Source organism: Oncorhynchus gorbuscha, linkage group LG11 (genome assembly GCF_021184085.1).
Source record: "Oncorhynchus gorbuscha isolate QuinsamMale2020 ecotype Even-year linkage group LG11, OgorEven_v1.0, whole genome shotgun sequence".
In the NCBI taxonomy this organism is placed as follows: Eukaryota; Metazoa; Chordata; class Actinopteri; order Salmoniformes; family Salmonidae; genus Oncorhynchus; species Oncorhynchus gorbuscha.
The window spans coordinates 83,081,618-83,096,413 of NC_060183.1; the positions used below are offsets into that span (position 1 = coordinate 83,081,618).

General features: G+C 36.3%; 1 protein-coding gene across 4 annotated transcripts in view; it reads right to left on the bottom strand.

Annotated features, from left to right (window-relative positions):
• Positions 1 to 245: 245 nt before the first annotated feature.
• LOC123989559 (ras-related protein Rab-27B-like) overlaps positions 246 to 14,796 on the bottom strand; it is an 88,440-nt gene continuing 73,889 nt past the window's right edge. For all 4 annotated transcript variants that reach the window (XM_046290673.1, XM_046290671.1, XM_046290672.1 and 1 more), the window contains 5 exons: positions 12,767 to 12,836; positions 11,174 to 11,259; positions 5,900 to 6,003; positions 3,272 to 3,395; positions 246 to 901 (listed from right to left, as the gene is read on the bottom strand). In XM_046290673.1, coding sequence (XP_046146629.1) covers positions 715 to 901; positions 3,272 to 3,395; positions 5,900 to 6,003; positions 11,174 to 11,259; positions 12,767 to 12,836 — 571 coding nt within the window. In that variant the 3' untranslated portion in view covers positions 246 to 714. The remainder of the gene's footprint in view (positions 902 to 3,271; positions 3,396 to 5,899; positions 6,004 to 11,173; positions 11,260 to 12,766; positions 12,837 to 14,796) is intronic.

A 14,796-nucleotide genomic window follows, 5' to 3' on the forward strand; every position in this document is an offset into this window, starting at 1 on the left:
CATCATCATCATCAGCTCATTGTTATGGATGTATCCAAATGAATTGTCACTAGAAAACAGCAAACACAGCTACTATACCGTTATTCTGGCAGCAGAGGTTGATGTGTTTTAAAAAATAGTTCACTAGCTAGCAAGCAAGTCAGCATGGCAACCGAATAAAAACGTCCATAGAACAGAAAGAATGAGCAACGGAGTCGCATCTCCGGCAACGGACTAACAAATCAGGTTTCATGGGAGGATGGAAAAAGTATTAATTTGACTTTTAATCAATTCAAAAAAATATCTATGAAAACATTTCCACCAGAAAATGTGTGCTTTTCTTTGGCAAATGTGGTATAAGCGGGATAAACGCCTCCGTTACCTAGGAGATAATGAACTCGGCTCGTCCCGCTGTCTTGTCCATTATGTCCAAGGCAATGTACACCTTATAGGCTCTGGTCAAACGTAATGCCCTATGTAAGGGAACAGGGTGACAATTGGGACACAATACAACACAACACAGGACAGGCAGGAGAGACACATAGCCAGGCCCAGCACAGTACACACAGGCCATGCAAGGCCAGAACCACAACCCCCATTGCAGTGTGGCTGACTGAGCTGCCCCCTCACACATCATGCTGTGGCCACGCTGCTGCCCTTCTGCGTCTGGCCACCAGAGGGCGCACTAGAGGACCAACCAGAGTAGGGAGAAGGGGACGTGGAAGAGGCTAGGTTTTAGCATGCACACTTCTTCTGATCAGGCGCTGCGTCCTCCAGCTTGGTGGCTCCTCCCCCGTTGGCGGGATCGGCGGTGGGCTTGTCGACACACTGCTCCATCCTCTTCATGACCAGGTCTAGCAGAGTGATGACTGCCTTGTCCACCTCAGACCCCGTCGCTGCCGACGTCTCAAAGTACGGGATCCTACAGGGGACAAACAGAACCAGATCAGACAGGACCACTCTAACACCCACATCAGACAGGACCACACCAACACCCACATTAGACAGGACATACAGAACCACATCAGACAGGACCACTCCAACACCCACATCAGACAGGACCACACCAACACCCACATCAGACAGGACATACAGAACCAGATCAGATAGGACAAACAGAACCACATCAGACAGGACACATACAGAACCACATCAGACAGGACATACAGAACCACATCAGACAGGACATACAGAACCACATCAGACAGGACATACAGAACCACATCAGACAGGACATACAGAACCACATCAGACAGGACATACAGAACCACATCAGACAGGACATACAGAACCACATCAGACAGGACATACAGAACCACATCAGACAGGACATACAGAACCACATCAGACAGGACATACAGAACCACATCAGACAGGACCACTCCAACACCCACATCAGACAGGACATACAGAACCCACATCAGACAGGACATACAGAACCCACATCAGACAGGACATACAGAACCCAGATCACATAGGTCACACACAGAACCCAGATCAGACAGGACACATACAGAACCCAGATCAGACAGCACATACAGAACCCTGTCCTGTCTGAACAGAGAACCCAGATCAGACAGGACCAAGACCCCAGATCACATCAGAGAGAATGTATCCTCTAAGGAGCAACTAGTCACTGAGAAAACAAAACTACTTCTCACTCAAAAATGTACGTTTTCTCAAGTACAATATTATAAATCAAGAACAATATTGTAAAACAAACAACAACAGAGGGACTAAAAAAGTAAATAATTATCACATTAACCTGGTACACCTGGGTACCCTACAGAGACAACACATCACACTGGTACACCTGGGGACCCTACAGAGACAACACATTACACTGGTACACCTGGGAACCCTACAGAGACAACACATTACACTGGTACACCTGGGAACCCTACAGAGACAACACATTACACTGGTACACCTGGGGACCCTACAGAGACAACACATTATACTGGTACACCTGGGGACCCTACAGAGACAACACATTACACTGGTACACCTGGGAACCCTACAGAGACAACACATTACACTGGTACACCTGGGGACCCTACAGAGACAACACATTATACTGGTACACCTGGGGACCCTACAGAGACAACAACCAGGTCACCCTAGACCACAAAGTATCCTTACGTACAGCTCTCAATGACAACACACACACACACACACACACACACACACACACACACACACACACACACACACACACACACACACACACACACACACACACACACACACACACACACACACACACACACACACACACACACACACACACACAGAGCTGTGAATGACAAGCCCAGCACTCATAAAGGACAGAGGAGACTTCCTCAGTGGGAGTATTAATCCCTGACTGTAGTGGAGAGTGAGAGCGTGTCATGAGTGGCACTATAACTGCAGCCTCAGCAACAGTAAAAAGCCACATTGCCTTGACTACTTTACTTTACGTTAGGCCATCGGTCGTCGATCTTCTGAGGCAAGTACAGTTGAAGTCGGAACTGTATAACCTAATAGTCATTAGGTCTGACATGATGACTCCTTGCTGTCCCCAGTCCACCTGGTCGTGCTGCTGCTCCAGTTTCAACTGTTCTGCCTTATTATTATTATCTGACCATGCTGGTCATTTATGAACATTTGAACATCTTGGCCATGTTCTGTTATAATCTCCACCCGGCACAGCCAGAAGAGGACTGGCCAACCCCTCATAGCCTGGTTCCTGTCTAGGTTTCTTCCTAGGTTTTGGCATTTCTAGGGAGTTTTTCCTAGCCACCGTGCTTCTACACCTGCATTGCTTGCTGTTTGGGGTGTTAGGCTGGGTTTCTGTACAGCACTTTGAGATATCAGCTTATGTACGAAGGGCTATATAAATAAATTTGATTTGGTCTGACGGTGGTTTCTGTGTGTGTGTGTGTGTGTGTGTGTGTGTGTGTGTGTGTGTGTGTGTGTGTGTGTGTGTGTGTGTGTGTGTGTGTGTGTGTGTGTGTGTGTGTGTGTGTGTGTGTGTGTGTGTGTGTGTGTGTGTGTGTGTGCGCGCGTATGTAACAGTATAACTTTAGACCGTCCCCTCGCCCATACCCGGGCACAAACCAGGGACCCTCTGCACACATCAACAACAGTCACCCATGAAGCATCGTTACCCATCGCTCCACAAAAGCCGCGGCAAGGGGAACCAGTGTATGTATGTGTGTGTGTGTGTGTGTGTGTGTGTGTGTGTGTGTGTGTGTGTGTGTGTGTGTGTGTGTGTGTGTGTGTGTGTGTGTGTGTGTGTGTGTATACTCACCCGTACTTGTCGGCTAGTTCCTTAGCGTGCTTCTCCTGCACCTCTCTCTGGTCCGCCAGGTCTGCCTTGTTGCCCACCAACACAATGTCTGGGTTCTCACAGTACGCATTGGCCTGCAGCTGGCCTGAGGACAACATAGAACAGTTAGCATTGGCCTGCAGCTAGCCTGGGGACAACATGGAACATTTAGCATTGGCCTGCAGCTAGCCTGAGGACAACAGTTAGCATTGGCCTGCAGCTAGCCTGAGGACAACATGGAACAGTACGCATTGGCCTGCAGCTAGCCTGAGGACAACATGGAACAGTACGCATTGGCCTGCAGCTAGCCTGAGGACAACATGGAACAGTTAGCATTGGCCTGCAGCTGGTCTGAGGACAACATGGAACAGTTAGCATTGGCCTGCAGCTAGCCTGAGGACAACAGTTAGCATTGGCCTGCAGCTAGCCTGGGGACAACATGAAACAGTTAGGATTGGCCTGCAGCTAGCCTGAGGACAACAGTTAGCATTGGCCTGCAGCTAGCCTGAGGACAACATGGAACAGTTAGCATTGGCCTGCAGCTGGTCTGAGGACAACATGGAACAGTTAGCATTGGCCTGCAGCTGGTCTGAGGACAACATGGAACAGTTAGCATTGGCCTGCAGCTAGCCTGAGGACAACAGTTAGCATTGGCCTGCAGCTAGCCTGGGGACAACATGAAACAGTTAGGATTGGCCTGCAGCTAGCCTGAGGACAACATGGAACAGTTAGCATTGGCTTGCAGCAAGCCTCAGGACAACATGGAACAGTTAGCATTGGCCTGCAGAAAGCCTGAGGACAACATGGAACAGTTAGCATTGGCCTGCAGCTAGCCTGAGGACAACATGGAACAGTTAGCATTGGCCTGCAGCAAGCCTGAGGACAACATGGAACAGTTAGCATTGGCCTGCAGCTAGCCTGGGGACAACATGGAACAGTTAGCATTGGCCTGCAGCTGGCCTGGGGACAACAGTTAGCATTGGCCTGCAGCTGGCCTGAGGACAACATGAAACAGTTAGCATTGGCCTGCAGCTGGCCTGGGGACAACAGTTAGCATTGGCCTGCAGCTGGCCTGAGGACAACAATTAGCATAGGCCTGCAGCTGGCCCGAGGACAACAGTTAGCATTGGCCTGCAGCTGGCCTGGGGACAACAGTTAGCATTGGCCTGCAGCTAGCCTGGGGACAACAGTTAGCATTGGCCTGCAGCTGGCCTGGGGAAAACAGTTAGCATTGGCCTGCAGCTAGCCTGAGGACAACATGGAACAGTTAGCATTGGCCTGCAGCAAGCCTGAGGACAACATGGAACAGTTAGCATTGGCCTGCAGCTGGCCTGGGGACAACAGTTAGCATTGGCCTGCAGCTGGCCTGGGGACAACAATTAGCATTGGCCTGCAGCTAGCCTGGGGACAACAGTTAGCATTGGCCTGCAGCTGGCCTGAGGACAACAGTTAGCATTGGCCTGCAGCTGGCCTGAGGACAACAGTTAGCATTGGCCTGCAGCTGGCCTGAGGACAACAGTTAGCATTGGCCTGCAGCTGGCCTGGGGACAACAATTAGCATTGGCCTGCAGCTGGCCTGAGGACAACAGTTAGCATTGGCCTGCAGCTGGCCTGAGGACAACAGTTAGCATTGGCCTGCAGCTAGCCTGGGGACAACAGTTAGCATTAACAAAAAACACCACCTTTTATATTCTGTCTCTCTTTTGGGACAGCGCTGTGTGTCCTCATATCATCATTACATGTCAAGTGCTGTATGTCCTCACACTCATTCTGTAGTTTGCTAGTCACCTTCTCTACATCCTGTGCTGAATCTAAGGCCTGCATGATTAGAGTAACAAGATACCACCATTTAGTAGTACTACTCTCTGATGAAAGTAGCTTTCTGGCAGAAACGTTGGCTAATTAATCAAAGTATTGCAGGATAGTAAGAGAATGTGAAACAAACTTATTTTGTCCTGGGATTCTGGACTTCCGCTAATTAAGGTGTGTATGTTTCCTTCTCCAGAAAACAGTTTACTACTAACCTTTGCCTTCTTCCTGGATCAAAAGGCCTGAATGACTACAGTATTGATTCATATTAATCCCCTGAGGACCTGCCTGCTCTTCAAATACCTCCCTATAATGAAACAGTCTTCTTTTCAAATGCCAGGCCGTCATTATCAATAAGAATTAGTTGTTAATTGACTGGTCATTAACGTAACGGAGGAAAACTGAATTCTATTGAATTCAATAAGTGAATTGACTGAATCACCCAACCCTGGCCACGTTCTGCTCCCTCAGGACTGTGTGTGTGTGTGTGTGTGGTGTGATGTGGTGTGTTGTGGTGTGGTGTGTGTGTTGTGGTGTGGTGTGTGTGTGGTGTGTGTGGTGTGGCGTGTGTGTTGTGTTGTGTTGTGTGTGTGGTGGTGTGTTGTGGTGTGGTGTGGTGTGGTGTGGTGTGTGTGTGTGTGTTGTGGTGTGGTGTGTGTGTGGTGTGTGTGTGGTGTGTGTGGTGTGGTGTGTGTGTGGCGTGTGTGTTGTGGTGTGTGTTGTGGTGGTGTGGTGTGCGTGGTGTGGTGTGCGTGGGTGTGTGCGTGTGTGTGTTTACTGACTACATAGACCATTACGTACTCATCCAGTTGCGGACGTTGAGAAAGCTCTGTTGGCTGGTGAGGTCAAACATGAGCAGGAAGCCCATGGCATCTCTGAAGAAGGCTGTGGTTAGACTCCGGAACCTGTGAGAGCATGGAGGTTAGTAACAGCAGGATTGTGTTGGTTCCTTTCCTACATGGGCCACCTGTACTGAATATATCTGCCAATGGAGACAGTTCTTTAGTTAAGTCGCTTTTTTGGATAAAAGGATTTGCCAAATGACCATTTTTTTGCTGTTGCAAGATTGCCAGTGTGGCTTCCGGCTTGCAAGTGATTCAATGCTCAAATGAGAAATTAAGCCAGTCTCCAGATCTCAACCACATAGAAAATATTTGGAGGGAGTTGAAAGTCCGTGTTGCCCAGCAACAGCCCCAAAACATCACTGCTCTAAAATACCAGCAACAGTGTGTGAAAAGCTTGTGAAGACTTACAGAAAACGTTTGACCTCTGTCATTGCCAACAAAGGGTATATAACAAAGTATTGAGATAAACTGTTGTTATTGACCAAATACTTATTTTCCACCATAATTTGCAAATAAATTCATTAAAAATCCTACAATGTGATTTTCTGGATTTTTTTTTCTCATTTTGTCTGTCATAGTTGAAGTGTACCTATGATGAAAATTACAGGCCTCTCTCATCTTTTTAAGTGGGAGAACTTGCACAATTGGTGGCTGACTAAATATTTTTTTGCCCCACTGTGTACATACTACACAATACCACTGATGAGTCATCAACAAATACTATAACAAATACTATACAATACCACTGATGAGTCATCTATACATACTACACAATACCACTGATGAGTCATCAACACATACTATATAATACCACTGATGAGTCATCAATACATACTATATAATACCACTGATGAGTCATCAATACATACTATATAATACCACTGATGAGTCATCAATACATACTATATAATACCACTAATGAATCATCAATAAATGTCACTAAATACCACTGATGAGTCATCAATAAAATACTATATAATACCACTGATGAGTCATCAACAAATACTATAACAAATACTATACAATACCACTGATGAGTCATCAATAGAATACTATATAATACCACTGATGAGTCATCAACAAATACTATAACAAATACTATACAATACCACTGATGAGTCATCAACAAATACTATAACAAATACTATACAATACCACTGATGAGTCATCAACAAATACTATAACAAATACTATACAATACCACTGATGAGTCATCAATACATACTATATAATACCACTGATGAGTCATCAATACATACTATATAATAGCACTGATGAGTCATCAATACATACTATATAATAGCACTGATGAGTCATCAATACATACTATATAATACCACTGATGAGTCATCAATACATACTATATAATACCACTGATGAGTCATCAATACATACTATATAATACCACTGATGAGTCATCAATACATACTATATAATAGCACTGATGAGTCATCAATACATACTATATAATACCACTGATGAGTCATCAATACATACTATATAATACCACTGATGAGTCATCAATACATACTATATAATACCACTGATGAGTCATCAATACATACTATATAATACCACTGATGAGTCATCAATACATACTATATAATACCACTGATGAGTCATCAATACATACTATATAATAGCACTGATGAGTCATCAATACATACTATATAATACCACTGATGAGTCATCAATACATACTATATAATACCACTGATGAGTCATCAATACATACTATATAATACCACTGATGAGTCATCAATACATACTATATAATACCACTGATGAGTCATCAATACATACTATATAATACCACTAATGAATCATCAATAAATGTCACTAAATACCACTGATGAGTCATCAATAAAATACTATATAATACCACTGATGAGTCATCAACAAATACTATAACAAATACTATACAATACCACTGATGAGTCATCAATAAAATACTATATAATACCACTGATGAGTCATCAATACATACTATATAATACCACTGATGAGTCATCAATACATACTATATAATACCACTGATGAGTCATAAATACATACTATATAATACCACTGATGAGTCATCAATACATACTATATAATACCACTGATGAGTCATCAATACATACTATATAATACCACTGATGAATCATCAATAAATGTCACTAAATACCACTGATGAGTCATCAATAAAATACTATATAATACCACTGATGAGTCATCAACAAATACTATAACAAATACTATACAATACCACTGATGAGTCATAAATAAAATACTATATAATACCACTGATGAGTCATCAATAAAATACTATATAATACCACTGATGAGTCATCAATACATACTATATAATACCACTGATGAGTCATCAATACATACTATATAATACCACTGATGAGTCAACCGCTGCCTCCCAGTGTGTCTATTGTATACGTGTCAGAAGTGTCCCAAACGGCACCCTATTCCCTATGTAAGTGCACTACTTTTGACCAGGGCCCATAGAGATCTGGTCAAAAGTAGTGCACTGTATAGGGCACAGGGTCCCGTTTGTGACGCATCCTCAGTTGGTCTCATTGATGCTGTGTTCTCTGAGAGGGAATAATAAAAGACACTTCAGGTTTCTGTCAGGTATGTTACGGGAGGGTTCGGCGCCGTTAGCAACACAGGTAGACTCTCTGAAGATGTTTTTACATTGGTTTAAGGCTTGTCAAGGGGCCTTGTAGAACTACATCAAGTCGTCATTCTCACAAGGCAAGAGGAAGTGATACATTGAGAGAATCTCACGTCGTGAGAGCTTGAGATATACTGTAGTTAAACAAGGTCCGTTTTTTGTTTATTAAGAACCTAATAAAAACTGAATTGCAGCAGTGGTTTGTCTACGATTCCATGCTAAGTGGAGCTAAAATGAGAAGGGTACATAGTAACGTAGGTACAGTACTTCTATCAATTACTTCTATCGTTAGCGTAGCCCGTTAGAAACGTTAGCGCAGCCCGTTAGAAACGTTAGCGCAGCCCATTATAAATGTTATTGTAACCCATTAGAAACATTATTGTAAACGTTATTGTAACCCATTAGAAACATTATTGTAAACGTTAATGTAACCCATTAGAAACATTATTTTAAACGTTATTGTAACCCATTAGAAACGTTATTGTAAACGTTATTGTAACCCATTAGAAACGTTATTGTAACCCATTAGAAACGTTATTGTAAACGTTACTGTAACCCATTATAATATAATAATAATATATGCCATTTAACATTATTGTGTGCATACATTCTACGTATTGGTCCCGGGAAACCCACTACCCTGGCGTTACAAGCGCCATGCTCTACCAACTGAGCTACAGAAGGACCACATTAGAAACATTATTGTAAACTGTATTGTAACCCACTAGAAACATTATTGTAACCCATTAGAAACATTATTGTAAACGTTATTGTAACCCATTAGAAACGTTATTGTAAACTTTATTGTAACCCATTAGAAACGTTATTGTAACCCAGTAGAAACGTTATTGTAAACGTTATTGTAACCATTAGAAACATTATTGTAACCCATTAGAAACATTATTGTAACCCATTAGAAACGTTATTGTAAAAGTTATTGTAACCATTAGAAACGTTATTGTAACCCATTAGAAATGTTATTGTAACCCATTAGAAACGTCATTGTAAACGTTATTGTAAACGTTATTATAACCATTAGAAACATTATTGTAAACTGTATTGTAACCCACTAGAAACATTATTGTAACCCATTAGAAACATTATTGTAAACTTTATTGAAACCCATTAGAAACGTTATTGTAAACGTTAATGTAACCCATTAGAAACATTATTGTAAACGTTATTGTAACCCATTAGAAACGTTATTGTAAACTTTATTGTAACCCATTAGAAACGTTATTGTAACCCAGTAGAAACGTTATTGTAAACGTTATTGTAACCATTAGAAACATTATTGTAACCCATTAGAAACATTATTGTAACCCATTAGAAACGTTATTGTAAAAGTTATTGTAACCATTAGAAACGTTATTGTAACCCATTAGAAATGTTATTGTAACCCATTAGAAACGTCATTGTAAACGTTATTGTAAACGTTATTATAACCATTAGAAACGTTATTGTAACCATTAGAAACGTTATTGTAACCCATTAGAAATGTTATTGTAACCCATTAGAAACGTTATTGTAACCCATTAGAAACGTTATTGTAACCATTAGAAACGTTATTGTAAACGTTATTGTAACCCATTGGAAACGTTATTGTAAACCATTAGAAACATTATTGTAAACATTATTGTAACCCACTAGAAATGTTATTGTAACCCACTAGAAATGTTATTGTAACCCATTAGAAACGTTATTGTAAACATTATTGAAACCCATTAGAAACATTATTGTAAACGTTATTGTAAACATTATTGTAACCCATTAGAAACGTTATTGTAACCCATTAGAAACATTATTGTAAACGTTATTGTAAACGTTATTGTAACCATTAGAAACGTTATTGTAAACATTATTGTAACCCATTAGAAACATTATTGTAAATGTTATTGTAACCATTAGAAATGTTAGTGTAACCATTAGAAACGTTATTGTAAACATTATTGTAACCATTAGAAACGTTAGTGTAACCATTAGAAACGTTATTGTAAACGTTAGTGTAACCATTAGAAACGTTATTGTAACCCAATAGAAACGTTATTGTAACCCATTAGAAACGTTATTGTAAACGTTAATGTAATCCAATAGAAACGTTATTGTAAACGTTATTGTAACCATTAGAAACGTTATTGTAACCCATTAGAAATGTTATTGTAAACGTTATTGTAACCCATTAGAAACGTTATTGTAACCCATTAGAAACATTATTGTAAACGTTATTGTAATCCTCTAGAAACAATGTAACCCTCTAGAAACATTATTGTAAACGTTATTGTAATCCTCTAGAAACATTATTGTAACCCTCTAGAAACATTATTGTAAACGTTATTGTAATCCTCTAGAAATATTATTGTAAACATTATTGTAACCTCTAGAAACGTTATTGTAACCCTCTAGAAACGTTATTGTAACCCTCTAGAAACATTATTGTAACCCTCTAGAAACATTATTGTAACCCTCTAGAAACATTATTGTAACCCTCTAGAAACATTATTGTAACCTCTAGAAACGTTATTGTAACCCTCTAGAAACGTTATTGTACTGCAGTTCCAGTACCTCTCCTGTCCAGCCGTATCCCAGAGCTGGAGGTGAACTTTAAAAGTCTTCCCTGTGGTTCCATTGGGGCCCGACGCTGTGTACACCTGAAACACACACACACTTAAGACAGTTGCCTGATCTACTCGTCATCTATCCAGGGCAGGCGTCTATTCTTCAAAACAAACAGAAGACAAACCCTGTTTTGAAGGTGGTGTTGCCAAAAGAGAATTAAACTGTTATCTTGGGAAAGGAACATTTATTTTTTGGCTGCAGAATCCAAAGAAAATACTGGAACAATTGAACAGATAGAAACTAGGGTTAAACTGTATTCAAATGAAATGAAATAGGAGATTCAGAGAAACTGAACGGTGTCTGTATGGGAGAACTGTGAGGGAGGGAAAAATCACAAGACAGCATCTTGACTAACAGTCATGCGTTTCTTCTTGACATTGTAAATATAAGTATTCTGCATTCATGGACATTACAAGGGGATATTAGCATTTTCTCCCTCTGTCTAGCTGTTAGCCCACTGTCATGTATTCCTGGATGACAAATGCTAATGCTAGCCAGTAACCATCCAATGCCATGGTGTACTATCTGTCTGAGGAAGGCCTCAGACTGTGATCATAACCCACGCTGTTCCTGCGTCACAGCATCGGACACACCTCCTTCACCTGATGGGATGGTTGACAGATCTCATGTCTGTGTGAAACACACCAAAAAAGGGCCTCAGGAAGATACTGACCTCTTTTCTCAAGCTCCTCCCCCCCCCAAAAAAAATGTAGGAAAAGGTTTTGGTTGAAAAAGGTATTTATAAACACAAGAGCCCCTACTGTCTCCTAGCCCTTTAAGAGATGTAAGCTTTCTTGTTTTCGCTCACATTTACAGCATTTTAATGGTCCTACTGCCATAGATCATAGTTTAGATTCACAGTGATAAGTGTTGACTGTCTTTGACAGGAGAGATTGTACTTCATTCTGGGCACTGGAGTCACAAAGGACTGTAGTCACATGGCTTAACAGTGGCTAAGGTTCATCCTGTCTTTAATTTAAACTTCGCAGCTCTCCTTCCCCTGTCTTTAATTTAAACTTGACTATCTCTACTGTTTTTAATAACCTGCCCAGGGACTGCGATTAAAAATTAGCCGGCTGGCTAAAACCGGCACTTTTACTGAAACGTTGATTAATGTGCACTGTCCCTGTAAAAATAAAAATAAACTCAAACTTCCCCTCTTCTTCCCTGGCCATCTCTGAACAGCACCGGTAAGGCAACTTGACAAGAATTAAGATAACAGAGAGACGGTCTTAGGAGGAGGAGCAATGGTAATAACTTCACTGGCTGCATACTGATTCTCCACCCTCTCCAATCTCCACATCATGGATTTAACAACGGTGGAACGTCCCTACAGCCAAGGCTTAGTTCAATACAATGCTTTTAAAAATGCATGACGGGAGTGTGCAAGTGCTCACTTTGAGACGGGTGTGGAGAATGGGGACGCAGACAGTCTCAGTGAGTCTGAAGAAGAACATGGTTGATGAAGGACCTTTCCATCAGGACGATTCTCATAAACATCGGGTTCGCATGCGCGCGCGCGTGTGTGTGTGTACTCACCACTCTCTTTTCCCTGAAGTCTATTCCCACCGTGGTGATGAACTTGGGGTTGAACTTGTTGTCTGTGTACCTGAAGAGGAAAGTAGTATTATTAATAACAAATATAAATAAATAAATATAAATAATAAATATTATAAATATAATAATAATAATAAGAATACATATAATAAGAATAAATATTATAAATATAATAATAATAAATATAATAATAATAAATATTATAAATATAATAATAATAAATATTATAAATATAATAATAATAATAAGAATACATATAATAAGAATAAATATTATAAATATAATAATAATAAATATAATAAATATAATAATAATAAATATAATAATAATAAATATAATAAATATAATAATAATAAATATTATAAATATAATAATAATAAATATAATAATAATAAATATAATAATAATAAATATTATAAATATAATAATAATAAATATAATAATAATAAATATTATAAATATAATAATAATAAATATTATAAATATAATAATAATAAGAATACATATAATAAGAATAAATATTATAAATATAATAATAATAAATATAATAATAATAAATATTATAAATATAATAATAATAAATATAATAATAATAAATATTATAAATATAATAATAATAAATATAATAATAATAAATATTATAAATATAATAATAATAATAAGAATACATATAATAAGAATAAATATTATAAATATAATAATAATAAATATAATAATAATAAATATAATAATAATATATATAATAATAATAAATATTATAAATATAATAATAATATATATAATAATAATAAATATAATAATAATAAATATTATAAATATAATAATAATAAATATAATAATAATAAATATTATAAATATAATAATAATAAATATAATAATAATAAATATTATAAATATAATAATAATAATAAGAATACATATAATAAGAATAAATATTATAAATATAATAATAATAAATATAATAATAATAAATATAATAATAATATATATAATAATAATAAATATTATAAATATAATAATAATAAATATAATAATAATAAATATTATAAATATAATAATAATAAATATAATAATAATAAATATAATAATAATACATATTATAAATATAATAATAATAAATATTATAAATATAATAATAATAAATATTATAAATATAATAATAATAAATATTATAAATATAATAATAATAAATATTATAAATATAATAATAATAAATATAATAATAATAAATATTATAAATATAATAATAATAAATATAATAATAATAAATATAATAATAATAAATATTATAAATATAATAATAATAAATATTATAAATATAATAATAATAAATATTATAAATATAATAATAATAAATATAATAAATATTATAAATATAATAATAATAAATATAATAATAAATATTATAAATATAATAATAATAAATATAATAATAATACATATTATAAATATAATAATAATAAATATAATAATAATAAATATTATAAATATAATAATAATAAATATAATAAATATAATAATAATACATATTATAAATATAATAATAATACATATTATAAATATAATAATAATAAATATTATAAATATAATAATAATACATATTATAAATATAATAATAAATATTATAAATATAATAATAATAAATATAATAATAATAAATATTATAAATATAATAATAATAAATATAATAATAATAAATATTATAAATATAATAATAATAAATATAATAAATATAATAATAATAAATATTATAAATATTATAATAATAAATATAATAATAATAAATATTATAAATATAATAATAATAAATATTATAAATATAATAATAATAAATATAATAATAATAAATATAATAATAATAAATATAATAAATATAATAATAATAAATATAATAAATATAATAATAATAAATATAATAATAATAAATATTATAAATATAATAATAATAAATATAATAATAATAAATATTATAAATATAATAATAATAAATATTATAAATATAATAATAATAC